This window comes from Macrotis lagotis, chromosome 1 (assembly GCF_037893015.1).
Source record: "Macrotis lagotis isolate mMagLag1 chromosome 1, bilby.v1.9.chrom.fasta, whole genome shotgun sequence".
In the NCBI taxonomy this organism is placed as follows: domain Eukaryota; kingdom Metazoa; phylum Chordata; class Mammalia; order Peramelemorphia; family Peramelidae; genus Macrotis; species Macrotis lagotis.
In genome coordinates, this window is record NC_133658.1 from 170,455,489 (window position 1) to 170,469,195 (window position 13,707).

At 36.0% G+C, this 13,707-nt stretch overlaps 1 protein-coding gene across 5 annotated transcripts in view; it reads right to left on the minus strand.

Annotated features, from left to right (window-relative positions):
* Positions 1–13,707, minus strand: part of DTD1 (D-aminoacyl-tRNA deacylase 1) — a 231,974-nt gene that overhangs the window by 22,681 nt on the left and 195,586 nt on the right. For all 5 annotated transcript variants that reach the window (XM_074209368.1, XM_074209364.1, XM_074209366.1 and 2 more), the window contains exon 5: positions 6,501–6,675. In XM_074209368.1, coding sequence (XP_074065469.1) covers positions 6,523–6,675 — 153 coding nt within the window. In that variant the 3' untranslated portion in view covers positions 6,501–6,522. The remainder of the gene's footprint in view (positions 1–6,500; positions 6,676–13,707) is intronic.

A 13,707-nucleotide genomic window follows, 5' to 3' on the forward strand; every position in this document is an offset into this window, starting at 1 on the left:
ATGAGTAGAAAAAATTACAGTTGCATTTTGCAGCATGCTGGATGCTCCACCCACTCCATCTGTCAGAATTTGAACCTATTTTGCAGGATCACAAAGCTGTTACGTCAGAACTCCCTTGTATTCCTGTGTTCTTGCAAATGTAAAGTATCTGAATACTTCTAAAACAACACAGGTGCTTATTTGGGCAAGCTTTGCATCTTATTCCCTCTGACCTTTAAAAGAAAAATCATTCATCTTTGTGGCCATCCTCCAAATAATTAACTCATTTAACAAGAAAACATGCATTAAGTACCAATTATCTGCAGAGTACTGTGAGGCACCCAGATTTTAGATAGAGATAACTTGTCTTTTCCTTCTGGTATCATCTAGCAATGAAGTATGTTAACCCATCATCTAAGCTTGATAACTGCTGCAAAGTTTGAAAATAGGAGACAAAAACCAAACAAACTCTTTTCTGCATATTTAGTCTAACGTTTTAAAAAAACTGCCATTTAGGTGTTTCATGATAGCCTGTCATGGACTCGAAACTTTAAATCCTACTGGAACTTTTAAATTCTAACCACCACAGTATATTTTATTAAACATATATATATATATATATATATATATATATATATATATATATATATATATATATATATTTATGTATCTACAGATAGATAGACAGATATAGATGTATATATATAAAAGATACCACCAAACCAATGTATAACCACCAGCACCCCGCCAAAAAATTTTCCTTCTTAGTTTCCCTATGCAATGAAAATAAATTTTTTGTTGATGTTGTCAAGTTGTTTCAGGGTAATACCCCACAACCCCCACACCAGTATTTTTGTCGTTTTCTTGTCCAATTAGTTTTATAAATAAAAAAACTGAGACAGAGTTAAGTGACTTGCTCATAGTCATGAAGCTGGTAAGTGTCTGAGGCCACATTTAAATTCAGGTCCTCCGATCTACAGGACTAGCCCTCTATCTGCTGTACGACCTAGCTGCCTGAAAAATAGGCCTACTTGGTTATTTATAACTACAAGATTTTAGGGGTAACCCTACCAGTATGGACCATTTGGCTACATTAGTCCTAGTACTCACACCTTAAAGTACTCTTTTGGCCCAGGGGTCCTCTGATAGAGCTTTTCCCTAAACTTTCATTTAAGGAGGAGGTCAAGCCAGCCACTTCTTCACTTCTTACCAGGCTGCACACTCACATACTTCTCCATCATGCCCCAAAAAACCAGGTTCCTTTCTTTCCTTCCCCAACAATCCCACCCTAAGCCTCTTTAAGCTTCTTTGCCACACCCCAAAAGAAAACTTGTCTAGAACATAAGCTATTTAAGTGGCTGTCCAGCCTCTGCCTGAAGGTCTTCAATGAGGTCTCCCAAGGCAAGCTCTGTCATTTCAGAACAACTCGAATTATTAGGAATTTTTCTTGATTTCAGGGATAATTGTCCTCTGCAATTTCTACCCATCATTCCTGACCTGTTCTTCCACCTGATAGCCCTGCAAATACCTGAACAAAGATATCATGACCCTCCTTTAAGAGACTCTCCAGATCAAAAATCTCCAGTTTTTTCAAATGATCCTTATGTGACAGACAAGGCCTGAAGATCCTGCAGTATCCTGCCTAAACTACAGGGCCCACAAATGAATCACATACGTTCCCCAGCCAAACCTTACTCCTAAAAGCTATTCCGCTCCTAATGCAGCCCATGATCACCTTAGCAATTTTGGCTGTCATATCACACTGGAGATACCTATTAAGTTGTAATCCACTAACTTCTCTAGATTTTTTTCAAAGAAATGGTTGTATAACTAGGCCACCCTCCCCCCACCCCATAATGTTCTTGGATTTAAAAAACTAACTTCAATATACCCCTATTGAATATATCCTAGTAAGATTAAACCAAGAGAAAGAATGGCATAGTGGACATAAAGCTAGATATGGAGCAGGAAAACAAGGAAGTTCTGACACATATTTTAGCCATTTGATCCTGCATAATAGTTTCAAATTCTGATAGATGCTAGCTGTGTGACTTAACCTGGGTAAAACATTTAACCTTTCAGTGTTGTAGCCCAGGGGTATCAAACTCAAATAGAAATGGATCTCTACAGGGCATATATTGACTTAGAAAACAACATTTTAACATTATCTATGTTGTACTGTATTATTTTTATTTATTGTGTTAAGCATATCCCAAGTATACTTAATCTGGTTCCCATGGCTAGGTCTTCATTTGATACTTCTATTCTGGCCAACTCTTTGAGCTTCTAAGTTATAAAAAAGGTGTGGACCTGTATTGATAAAGGTAGCTTTCTTCCCTGGGAGTACACTATATTAATGAAATAAAAGGACTTGCTCCTATCATAACCTGAGAATCTGTCATTACCTTAACTGGTAAGTTATCATTAGCGATACTGGTTGTTATCCAGTGATTTACCTCTCCCTCCATGCTTTGTATCATCTGCAAATTAAATGAATATGCCATCCAAGCTTTTATGCATGATATTGATTAGAATATTTAAACAATACAGAGCTAAGCGCAGATCCCTGGGATACTTCACTGGAGACCTAATTCCAGTTATAGAGGCAAAGACCAAAGGGCTCATATATTTTCCCTCTTTTTGTCATAGTTCCATCTTGGAAAATATCCTCCATTCAATACAAAGTGAGGAGATACTCCTCTATTGTCCTTATACTTTAAAAATCTTTACGACTGTACCACTGAACCACTCAAACAGTCCTACTCATGGAAATAGAGATTCAAAGACAGAAAAGTCAAAGCTAATGGAAAAATAACCATAGTTTCCCAAGGATATATTTCAGCCTTCAAGTACTGAAAAGGGGGGATTATTTCTAAAAGGAAGACTAATATCCTCTTGCAACACATTTGGCTGTGCCTTATGTGTTCCTTTAATAAACTTCCACTGGTCTGCTAAAAGTAGGAAATTATCTTCTTACTGAATGATACTCTGAGCCCAACTGTCTACTCTACCAAATACAAACAGGTTTATTATTGTCTGACCCACAACTCTTTTTTTCCAAAAAATCCTTAATCAAAGGTTTCCCCTAAAATCTAGGTAAGCTATATCTTCAGCATTCCCCTAAGTATCTAGTTGAATACCCTATCAAACAAAGAAAAGGAAAAAAACATATAAGACTTTCTCCTAGTAAGATTCAATCAAGAGAAACTGTGACCATTTTACACAAATTTTCATGAAGCTATATTGGCTCTTTGTAATCATCACTTCCTTTTCTAGATGCTAGTAAGCATTTTTTAAATGATCCAATCTAGAATTTTCCAAAGAATCAAGTCAAGTTCACTGGCCAATAGTTTGTAGACTCTATCCTTTTCTGACAATCAAAACATCTGCCCTTCATCAGTCTTACAATATCTTTACCATTTCTCCTGATCTTTTAATTATTACTGACACTTGTTTCATCAATGGCAGCAGAAAAAAGTTCTTTCAGTACCCAAATATGTAGTTCATCTAAGTAAGATGAATTCAACCTTGGTAGATAGGTGTTTCATCTCTCTCTTAACTTAGCTTGAGCATCAACTCCCTAGTAGCCATTTTTTATCTGTCCTTTCCCAGAGGACAATTATTCTCCTAGGCAGGAAAACAGAAGAAAAATAAAAATTCATAAACTTTGCCTACCTTCTATCAAATAACTTTTCTGAGCCTTAGTTTCCTTTTCTATTAAAACAGAAATAAAAGTATCTCATTGGACTTTTCCAAGGAAAAATGAGATAATGCATAACAAAAATTTTGCAAAACTTAAAGCTCTATATAAATGTGAGCTTCTATCATCACTTATTATTATTATTATTGTTCCCATTGTCAGCAGGTCTAACTCTTCTTTGATCTTCTTCTTTCCATTAGTACTAACACTAAAAACAACACATATTTAATAAGGAAGATTCAAAGGAAGAAGTGGCTATTAGTGATGATTGGTGACTGCTTCCTCAGGGATGTTTGTTCAGTCATTTTTCAGTCATGTCTGAAGCACTTTGAGGTTTTTCTTAGCAAAAATACTGGAGTGTTTAGCCATTTCTTTTTCCAAGTCATTTTAGAGATGAGGAAATTGAGGCAAAAAGGGTTAGGTGACTGGCCCAGGGTCACACAACTAGTAAGTGTCTGACTACAGGCTGACCCTCTATCCACTGTACCACCTCACTGTCCCTATTGGGATCCGGAGGAAGGTTTTTCTTGGCCTATCAAAAATAAGAGAAACTCTCAAGATTTGCTGTGTCAAACCACTATCTTTAGATGATTCCTGTCCAAAGAAATCAAGGCAGCACTACTAAAGATTACAAAGACTTAGGCAAGAAACTGAAGACTTAAGACTACCACTGTTTTTTTTTTAATTCACTATTGCTAGTAAAGCAAGGTTACCAACAACTCTAAAAAGAGGGAAAGCTTCTTCATAATCAAGCACCAGAGATGTGAACTAGGGTAACAAGAAATATGCCCATCTCTCTGATTTCTTAAAGGGAAGAATCTGAAAGTACCCATCAGGGTTTTCTTCTGAATGCACAGAAAGTCCTTTTACAGGCACCTTCCTCAATTTCAAAAGCAAACACTGTTTTCTGTGGCAAACTATAGATTAATGCCCCTAAGAAAACTTACTACCTTTTTTTTTAGAACACCTGATTTTGGAAGTTATAACATTAATTGCTTTCTACATGGTATTCAAATCTAAAAAATCTCAATTATGTAGTACTTTCTATGAATTTCAAAATATCTGAATTTAGGCTTTAGTTCCTCTTTACATATTGATGTAAAGTAAGGTAACATTTGAAGCAAAGTAACATTTCAGAGTAACATTTTTTTAAATGAAAGGTAGCAATCTAATTTTCCAGGTTATTACAATTACAATGAGTTAACATTTATTTAGTCCTTCTATTTTCCCGGTCCTATGCTAAGCTCTATATAACTATTATCTTAGCTGACATTCACTACAACCCTGGAAAGGTAAGGGTCTCCCAAGCACATCATTACCTCTATTTTACAGACAAAGATATTGAAGCTGACAAAGTTTAAGTGACTTGGCAAGAGTCATATTTAAGCTAGTAAGAATCTGTGGAAGGATTTCTGATTCTGCCCACTATACCACCTAGCTAGCTGCCCTTGAAAAATAAGCATGGGACCTTGTACTGAAAGTAATACAAAATGGGAGTTACCAATAATTCCTGAGTGAAGTAATAATGGCAAAAAACATATCTAAAGAAGATTATCTTGGGAAGGATATGGCAGACTAGAGTTGTAAGGAACTGGAGGCAAGAGACAAATGATAGGGAAATTGCAATAAAACAGATTGGAGGATCTAAGAGCCTAGAATAGAATAATGGAAATAGAGAGTAAAAGATAATGAAGAGAACATGCTCCTTCCTTTTGACTTCAAAAATTCAAGTCATTGGTTATTTATTAAGTACCTACTATGAGCAAAGAACAGAAACTGAAGGTATAAAGTTAAGAAAAGATATCATTCACTTAACTCTGAAGAAATTTATAATTTCATAGGAAGGATAAACTGTGTGAAAAAATAGAGAAAATTGAAAGGTACAACTGAATTTACAGTTGAGGTACTACAGATTTCTTATATTTTAATCTCTCGTTTTATAGGGAGGGTAACTGTGATTTAAGTGACAAACCAATATTATATAGAAAATTACTTTCTAAGGCAGTATTTAAATCCAAGTCTCCTTTGGCACATGGTACAGTTAAAAGAGTCCTGAATTTGGAGTCAGAGGTCCTGGAAGGAAAAAAAATGGGGGGGGGGGAGATGTAGGGGGACCTAGGGGGAGGTAGAGGAGTAGAAACTTCTGAAGTTTCTTCTAGCACTAAATCTAATGTTCTCTTCTTTTCCTCAAGGACAAAGAAAAAAACCCAAGATTTTCCAAAACATTGAGATTAGAGATTAAATTATATTCAGTTAAGGAGATAAAGAAAAGTTTTATGACAAAATTAAGTCTAAGTTGGGTCCTAGCAGGGAAAAAAAAAGAATTTCAGCAGTTAAATCGATGGGGAAGGAATGCCCAAGTACAATCACCAGTTTGCATAAGCACAAAGAGATGAGACCAAGGAAGCAACAAACAGTTCAGCTTCTTTGGAATGGAGAATATATATAAAAGGATGTAATATAGGATAAGACTAGAAAAGTGGGTTCAAGAGAGCCCTAAATGCTAAATTAAAATTCTTTTATTTTATCCTAGAGGCCACAGGGTGTTGTGAAAGGTTTTTGAGCAAAGGAATGATGTGAACGTTTGTAATATTTAATTTAAAGCAAATAATTTATATGTTTAGATATCTCCATGGGTACAGGGAAACAAACATGAGAGAGTTTCTTCTCTTTTCTTTTCTACTCTAAAATAGATTTAAGTAAACTATGTTAGACCTATAAAATGTATTTTTCTTATAATGTGGTAAGAGAAATGAAAGGTCTTTTAGGTTTCTAACCTATATTATTATTCCTATGAAATATAAGAAATAGGGATACATACCTAAAAATCAGTATTTTCTTGATCACGGTTCTCTTTCAGAGGATACATCACCCTCTGCTCCACTGCTAGCACTGGGGTCATCCTTGCGAGAGACATTTCTTTCTTTACTTGACTCAGAAGGACCCTTTGCTCTGATCTTTTCTTTTCTCTGCTGCTGTTTTTCAAGCTTTGAAAGCTGGAAAAAAGGGAAATTTATTTATATATATATTCTATATGCAACACACACACACACACACACACACACATCCATCTTCAAAGACACAATATATAGCCTTAGTAATAAGCTAGTATCCCAATAGGGATTTTTAGCTATACTAAAATAAATTTTGTATTTAATTATTAATCATGCAAATGACACATTTAAATATCTCAGTCACAGAATCACAGAATTTAGAGATGGAAGGAATCTGAGAGGCTATCTTGTCTGACGGATTCAGACACAATTTTCTAATAATATCTCACCCACCTACTTCTCTTTGAAGAGTCAACAACTAAGAAACCATGAAATACTAAATGTTTTGAAGAAATACTATGGAATTTTCTTCTATGGAAGATCTTTAAAAAAAAAGGCATACCAAAAAGTTCATACCTCTTGCAAAAGGATGACTAATATGGCCTCTGGAAACAGCTTTTCATATTACTTTTTCTTACAATAATAATGGGAAATTTTAGTTTCCTATGGAATCCTATCTTGCAGTTCATTTCTTAAATAAGATAACTCATAACCATGTGTTATATAACTAAGTAACCATAAAGTATTAAATGTATGAAAGTTATTAAACCAATCAGAACTCATTACATTTTTGATTTGTTAAACTCTCAAAAATATAAACTTATTATCCTAAAAATTAGGATATCCTAAAAATTAGCTTGAATTTATTTAGCACTCTACAGTTTATAAAATCTTTTGGAAAGGTATTAATCACCCTCGGAATTAATGACCCATGGGTTCCAGTCACCATCTTCTTATTAATCTTCAATATTCTGAAAAGGTTTGTCAAGAGCAGATACTATTATTCCTATATTACTTTGGGGAGAAACAGGTATACAGTGGCATGAAGCCCTGTTCAGCAAGTCAACAATAAAGCAGAGAAAAGTTGTACAAGTTTCTTAATCTTTAGTCAACCTTTCAGTAAATGACTCCTCTTGAATCAAATGGTTATTTTAAAAAGATAATTGTATAGATTTTCCCCAGGTCTATGGTTTGGATACTGTTTTTATTCTTGCTAGGAACATGCCTAAGGATGGTATTGTTTTCATATTATTTTAATTCTAGCTATTATCTCTCAGATTGTGCATATGAGTAAAATCTAATTAGGTTCAGAAGAAAATAACAAAAGAAAAAATACAAGCCCTGAGAAGTACAGTTACTACAACTTTTAGAGACTCTTACATGAATAGAAAAGTTCTGTTTCAACCAAGATCTAGCAAGGATTCCAAGGAAGTCTTTTATACTGTAAATTATAGAGCTCAAATAATTTTTTAAAGACTACAAGACATTTATTATTACTAAGATTGACTAAGACTATAGTCTTGTTGCCGTTAGAAGATGAAATTATTCATGGCATACTGAAAGGATCAGAAACTCCTAGCTTAATTTCTTTAAGTGAGAACATGAATTATTAGGCATAAACATTTATTTATTACTCTAGCTACCTCCTCTGCTAATTATAGTTTTAGAAAGTACTGAGTAGTTAAAGGACTTATCCAGAATTATATGGCCAGTATAAGAGGTGAGCCAGTATGATAAGAGGTAAGATTTGAACTCTCATCTTCCTGGCTTCAAGGCTGCCATTCTAACCATTGTACAACATTGCCTCTCAATGCATTTCATACATCAACAAATCTATTCCTTTGGTATTAAAAGAAGGCCTTGATTTTAGATGAATAATATTTCCCTATGCTACCTTTCTTCATTATAAAGATGGACTTTAAATTCTATGATACCACTCAAAATGAATTTTCATTATACTGTTTTTAAGGTATAATTAATAAAAATTTAAATGATTTAATAAATTAAATATAGAAGTATAATTAATTAATAATAAATAAAATAATATTTAATACAATATTCTATGATGTAGGTCAAGTTTCTCAAACTTTTTGTGGATCCATATCTTCAAGTTTAAGAAAAGGACCTGTCAGTGAATATTAAATTGTTGTTATTGTTTGCCTTTTTTTTGTTTTTTTTTTAGATTTTTTGCAAGGCAATGGGGTTAAGTGGCTTGCCCAAGGCCACACGGCTAGGTCATTATTAAGTGTCTGAGGCAGGATTTGAACTCAGGTGCTCCTGACTCCAAGGCCGGTGCTCTATCCACTGCGCCAACTAGCTGCCCCCTGCCTTTTGTTCTTGAAGAAGTCCATGACATGGGGCGGCTAGGTGGTGCAGTGGAAAGAGCCCCAGCCCTAGAGTCAGGAATACCTGAGTTCAAATCCTGCCTCAGACACTTAATAATGACCTAGCCGTGTGGCCTTGGGCAAGCCACTTAACCCCATTTGCCTTGCAAAAACCTAAAAAAAAAAAAGTCCATAACATCAGGGAGGGGATACTATGACATGGATGTGAACTGGAGTTGAGTGAGGGGGTGCTGGACAAAGTCACCTGTCTCACTTTCTCCTCCAGAACTAAAGAGGGTCCAGTGGCCAGATATTAATCAGGGCAGGTTTAAAGGAAATATGCAATTATTACAACTAATATGAAATAATAATGATGACTTGAAGGCTATTTATGGGTCAAAGACTTATAGTGCATCTCAACTACTCAGTGCTGATGAAGCCAAAAAGATAATGATAAGAACATGATCATAGAGAGATGGGCTGAACACTTCCATAGTATTCTTAACAGGCCATCATCAATGGTGGTTTGATGTTTATCTCAAATTGAAGTCAATCCATCCCCAGCTGAAGTTCCAACTGAAGAAGAGATTTTGAATGCCTTTAGGCTCCTTTCAAGTGGCAAAGCACCTGGTGCTCATTGCATTCCAGTTGAGATCTACAAGGTGGGGGATCCATTGCTCATCCAAAAGCTGACTGAAATTTTCCAGATTATATGGCATAAAGAGGTTATCCCCCAAGAATTCAAGGATGCCTCTATCATCCATCTTTATTAAGGTAAAAGAAACAGACTGTCATGTGACAATCACAGCGGTATATTTCTCTTTTAGTCATTACTGCTAAGATTCTTGCCAGAATCCTTCTCAATTGGCCGATCCTTCACCTGGAAGATGGTTACCTATCTGAGAGCCAATGTGGCTTCAGAATGGGTCGAAGAACAATCAGTCAATAAAGTATTTTCTGCCAAATAACTCCAGGAAAAATGACAGAAGCAGAACAGAAGTCTGTACACATTTGTAGATCTGACCAAGGCCTTTGATACTGTCAATCATGAAGACTTATGGAAAATTATGTCAAAATTAGTTGCCCAGAGAATTTCATCAATATTGTACTTCAGTTTCTTGATGCCATGCTTTCCAGGTTCTGGATAGTGGATGATGCTGTTGAGTTTTCCTGATCATTAACAGGGTGAAACAAGACCATGTCCTTGCTCCCATGCTTTTGTTTTCAGCTGTGTTGTCAAGCACATTCAATGAGAATGAACTACTGCACTGATGACAAATTCTTCAACTTGAAAAGGCCTCAAGCAAAGACCAAAGTAGAGGGAGTATTGGTGCATGATCTTCTGTTTGCAGATGATTGTACACTCAATGCAGCCTCTGAAGCTGAGATGCAACAAGGCATGAATCGATTCCCTGCTGCTTGTGCTAATTTTGGTCTCTCAATTAAGACCAAGAAAATACAGATGGTCCATCAGTTAATACCACAGTACTCATATGTGGAACTATCAACTACAGCAAATGGAAAACTGCTCGATACTATGAGCAAGTTCATTTACCTTGGCAGTGTCCTTTCCAGGGAGGTACACATTGACAATGAGATGACACACACACACTGCCAGAGCTCCAAAAGAAGGAGACTCCAAAAGAAAGTGTGGGAGAGAAGAGACTATCAAACTGAAGGTCTACAGAGTCATTGTGCTGACCTCATTGCTATATGCCTGTGAAACCAGGACAATCTACCTGAGCCATGTCAGAAAAATGAATCGCTTCCATCTGAATTATCTTAGGAACATTCTGAAGTCACCTGGCAGGAGAAGAAACCAGACTCTGAGGTCCTTTCTCAGGTCTAGCATTCCAACATTACTACAGAGAGTGTGACTGTGATGAACTGGACATGATGTTGGAATGCCAGATGTACACTGCCAAAAAAGACTATCTGATGGAAAACTCTCACAGGGAAGTGCTCACAAGGGGGATCAGAAGAAGTGATACTTGGACACAGAGAAGGTCTCACTGAAGAACTTTAGAATTGATTGTACAGCATGGGAGAGGCTGGCACAGGACCACCCAGCATGGTGTGCCCTCATGAGAGGGTGCTTCCCTCTATAAGCAAGGCAGAATTAAAACAGCTCAAAGAAAACATGACATATGTAAGTTTAGAGTAAGTACTCCAGATGTCCACATGGACTATTTGTGCCCGACCTGTGGTAGAGCATTAGGAATTCATATTGGGCTAATCAGCCATAGTCAGACATACTTTGATTTGTCTCAAACATAGTGATGTCATTTTGGTCTTCTATAACAAAGGACAAGAAATACTCAACAAACAATTGAGATGAAATGATAATTATCTACCATGATATATCCACTTGGACATCAACTATACATGTTTGTAATTTCCAATAAACACTGATTAATGGTTCACTGTACAAGGCAGTATGTTTGGCATTAGGCTATTATACTAAGACATAAAAATTGGAAAAGAAGCAAATTCTGTCTTTAAGGATTTACATATTACTAGAAGATGCAATGTATATAAAAAAGGTTAGCAAACAGAAAATAATTTAGGGAAGAAAAGAACACTGACAGCTAAGGGGATCAAGAAAGGATTGCAAGGAAGAGGAAGCAACTGAGCCAATACTTAGAGGAACTTAGGGATTCAGAGAGATAGAGATGAAGAACATGGAAAATGGACTGTGCCAATAAGCAAGTTTATTTGTAATACAGGCTCAATACTGTCATAAAGTATGTTGGAAAGGAAAGTCACAGGCAGAAAAGATATAAAATATTGGGAAGTCTGTATTTTTTAACAGAAGCAACAAAAAACATCTGAAAGGTTTTTTTAATACAAAGGTAACATAGTCAAATCTGTGTTTTAGAAAAATTAATATGGGGGCAGCTAGGTGGCACAGTGGATAGAGCACCGGCCCTGGAATCTGGAAGACCTGAGTTCAAATCCGACCTCAGACACTTAATAATTATCCAGCTGTGTGACCTTGGGCAAGTCACTTAGCCCCATTGCCTTAAATAAATTAAAAATTTTTTAAAAATTAATTTGGCAATTGTGTGGATAATGGAATAGAAGGGCAGAGACCAATTAGACTTATGCAACAGATCAGATAAGCAAAAGAATGTGTCTTTGTGAGTGGAGAAAAAAAGAATAAAAAAGAGAGATACTCTCAAGACAGAAGTGACACGACTTGGACACTGAATATGAGGATTAAGAGAGAAGAGTTATGGATAACCCTGGGATTATAATGATGATTGTAAGTACTGGAGACCTTCAACAGAAAAGGGGAAGTATGGAGGAGAGAACAGTTTAGGGAAAAAGATGAGTTTCATTTTGAATATTGTAAATTTAAGATACTCTCAAAACATCTGGAACTGGAATTCTGTTAAGACATTAGGACTGGATATTGAATTATGGGAATACAGAAAGAAAAGAGGCCTCAGGAAAACTCTTAAGGACACCTACAGAAAGAAGGCAAGAGATAGACAATGATCCAGCAAAGAAGACTGAGAAGAAGAAATAGTGAGGTCAGAGAGAATAACAATAGAACACTGCTATGAAAGCCAAGGAAGAAAATATTTAGGAGAATTCAGTGCCAAAAACCTGCCATGATATTAAAAAAGAATAGTCTGTTGGATTTAATGGTTAAAAGACTGTTGGCAAACTTAGGGAAACCAACTGGGAGTAATGGGAGTAGAAGCATGGAGAAGAGCAATAGTGGTAGGGCTAATAACAGTTCACATTTATGTAGTGTTTTAAGGTTTCACCTACAGTATCTCAAGGGATCCTTACAAAATTCCAGCGAAGTTAAGTTTCAGTTACTTTTTCTAGTTATTTGGCTACAAAGTAGAGAAGAGATAATGGAAAGAGCTTAATAAATGCCAGAATTATTAGTTTTTGGGGTTTTATCTTTTAAATTTAAGATTGGGATAGACTTGGGCAAGTACAAGGCAACAGAAAAGAGCCAGGAATTAAAGAAAAATTCTAAATAATAGAAAGGTAGAGAAAAAAAGGAATGTTTTAAGAGGCAAACTCCTGAAAGAGTTCACTTCTTTGTCAGAGAATAGAGAAAAGAAAAAGGGAATGCAGAACAACTTAGATGGGTTTATGAATTGGAATCAAGGACAAAAGATACCTCACAATGGATGGCCTCTTTTCTCAGTAGAGATCAATATTCTCTGCTAAAAGAGAGATGAGAGGTTAATATGGAGAATTTGAGAAGATTTAAAACTGCTGCTGTGGAGAATGTGCTAGAGGATCAGTTAAGGAAGGGAAACATTGTCATATTGCATCAAGGATCCATTCGAGATTGAAAAACAAAATTCTGAGAGCTTCTATAATTCTGGCAAGATTGCATGACTTTCTTCATCAGCATTCAGCAGTACATGAGTAAGAGGGGAGGCAGCATATGGTAAATTAGGGCAAGAATAAATCAGTGAAAATTTGACAAATCGTGAACAACAATAAGGCAAGGGAGTACAGAGTTAAAAGGAATAAAGTAGAGCATAGTTAAATAAGTTAACAATAGTATTATTAACATGTCCAGATAACTGCCCCCCCATCCTTTAAAAACAAAAAGGTCAAAAAAAAATCTTCACTTTAAATCTCCCATCCCCCTCATGTTACCATCCTTTCCCTCTCTTCCTGTTCACAGCCAGTGCTTTTGCAAACTTTAAAGCATACCAATTATTCTCTTGTGTACTTTGAAAGCATCGTTTTTGGTTATTAATTGTGCTTTTCCTGTCTTCCTACTTGACTGTAAAACTCTATAAGGGCAAAGACTATGGTTTTCCCAAATTTTATGGGTTCCTCCAGCACTCAGCACAGTATCCTACACAGAGTGGGAGTTTAGCAAGTGTCT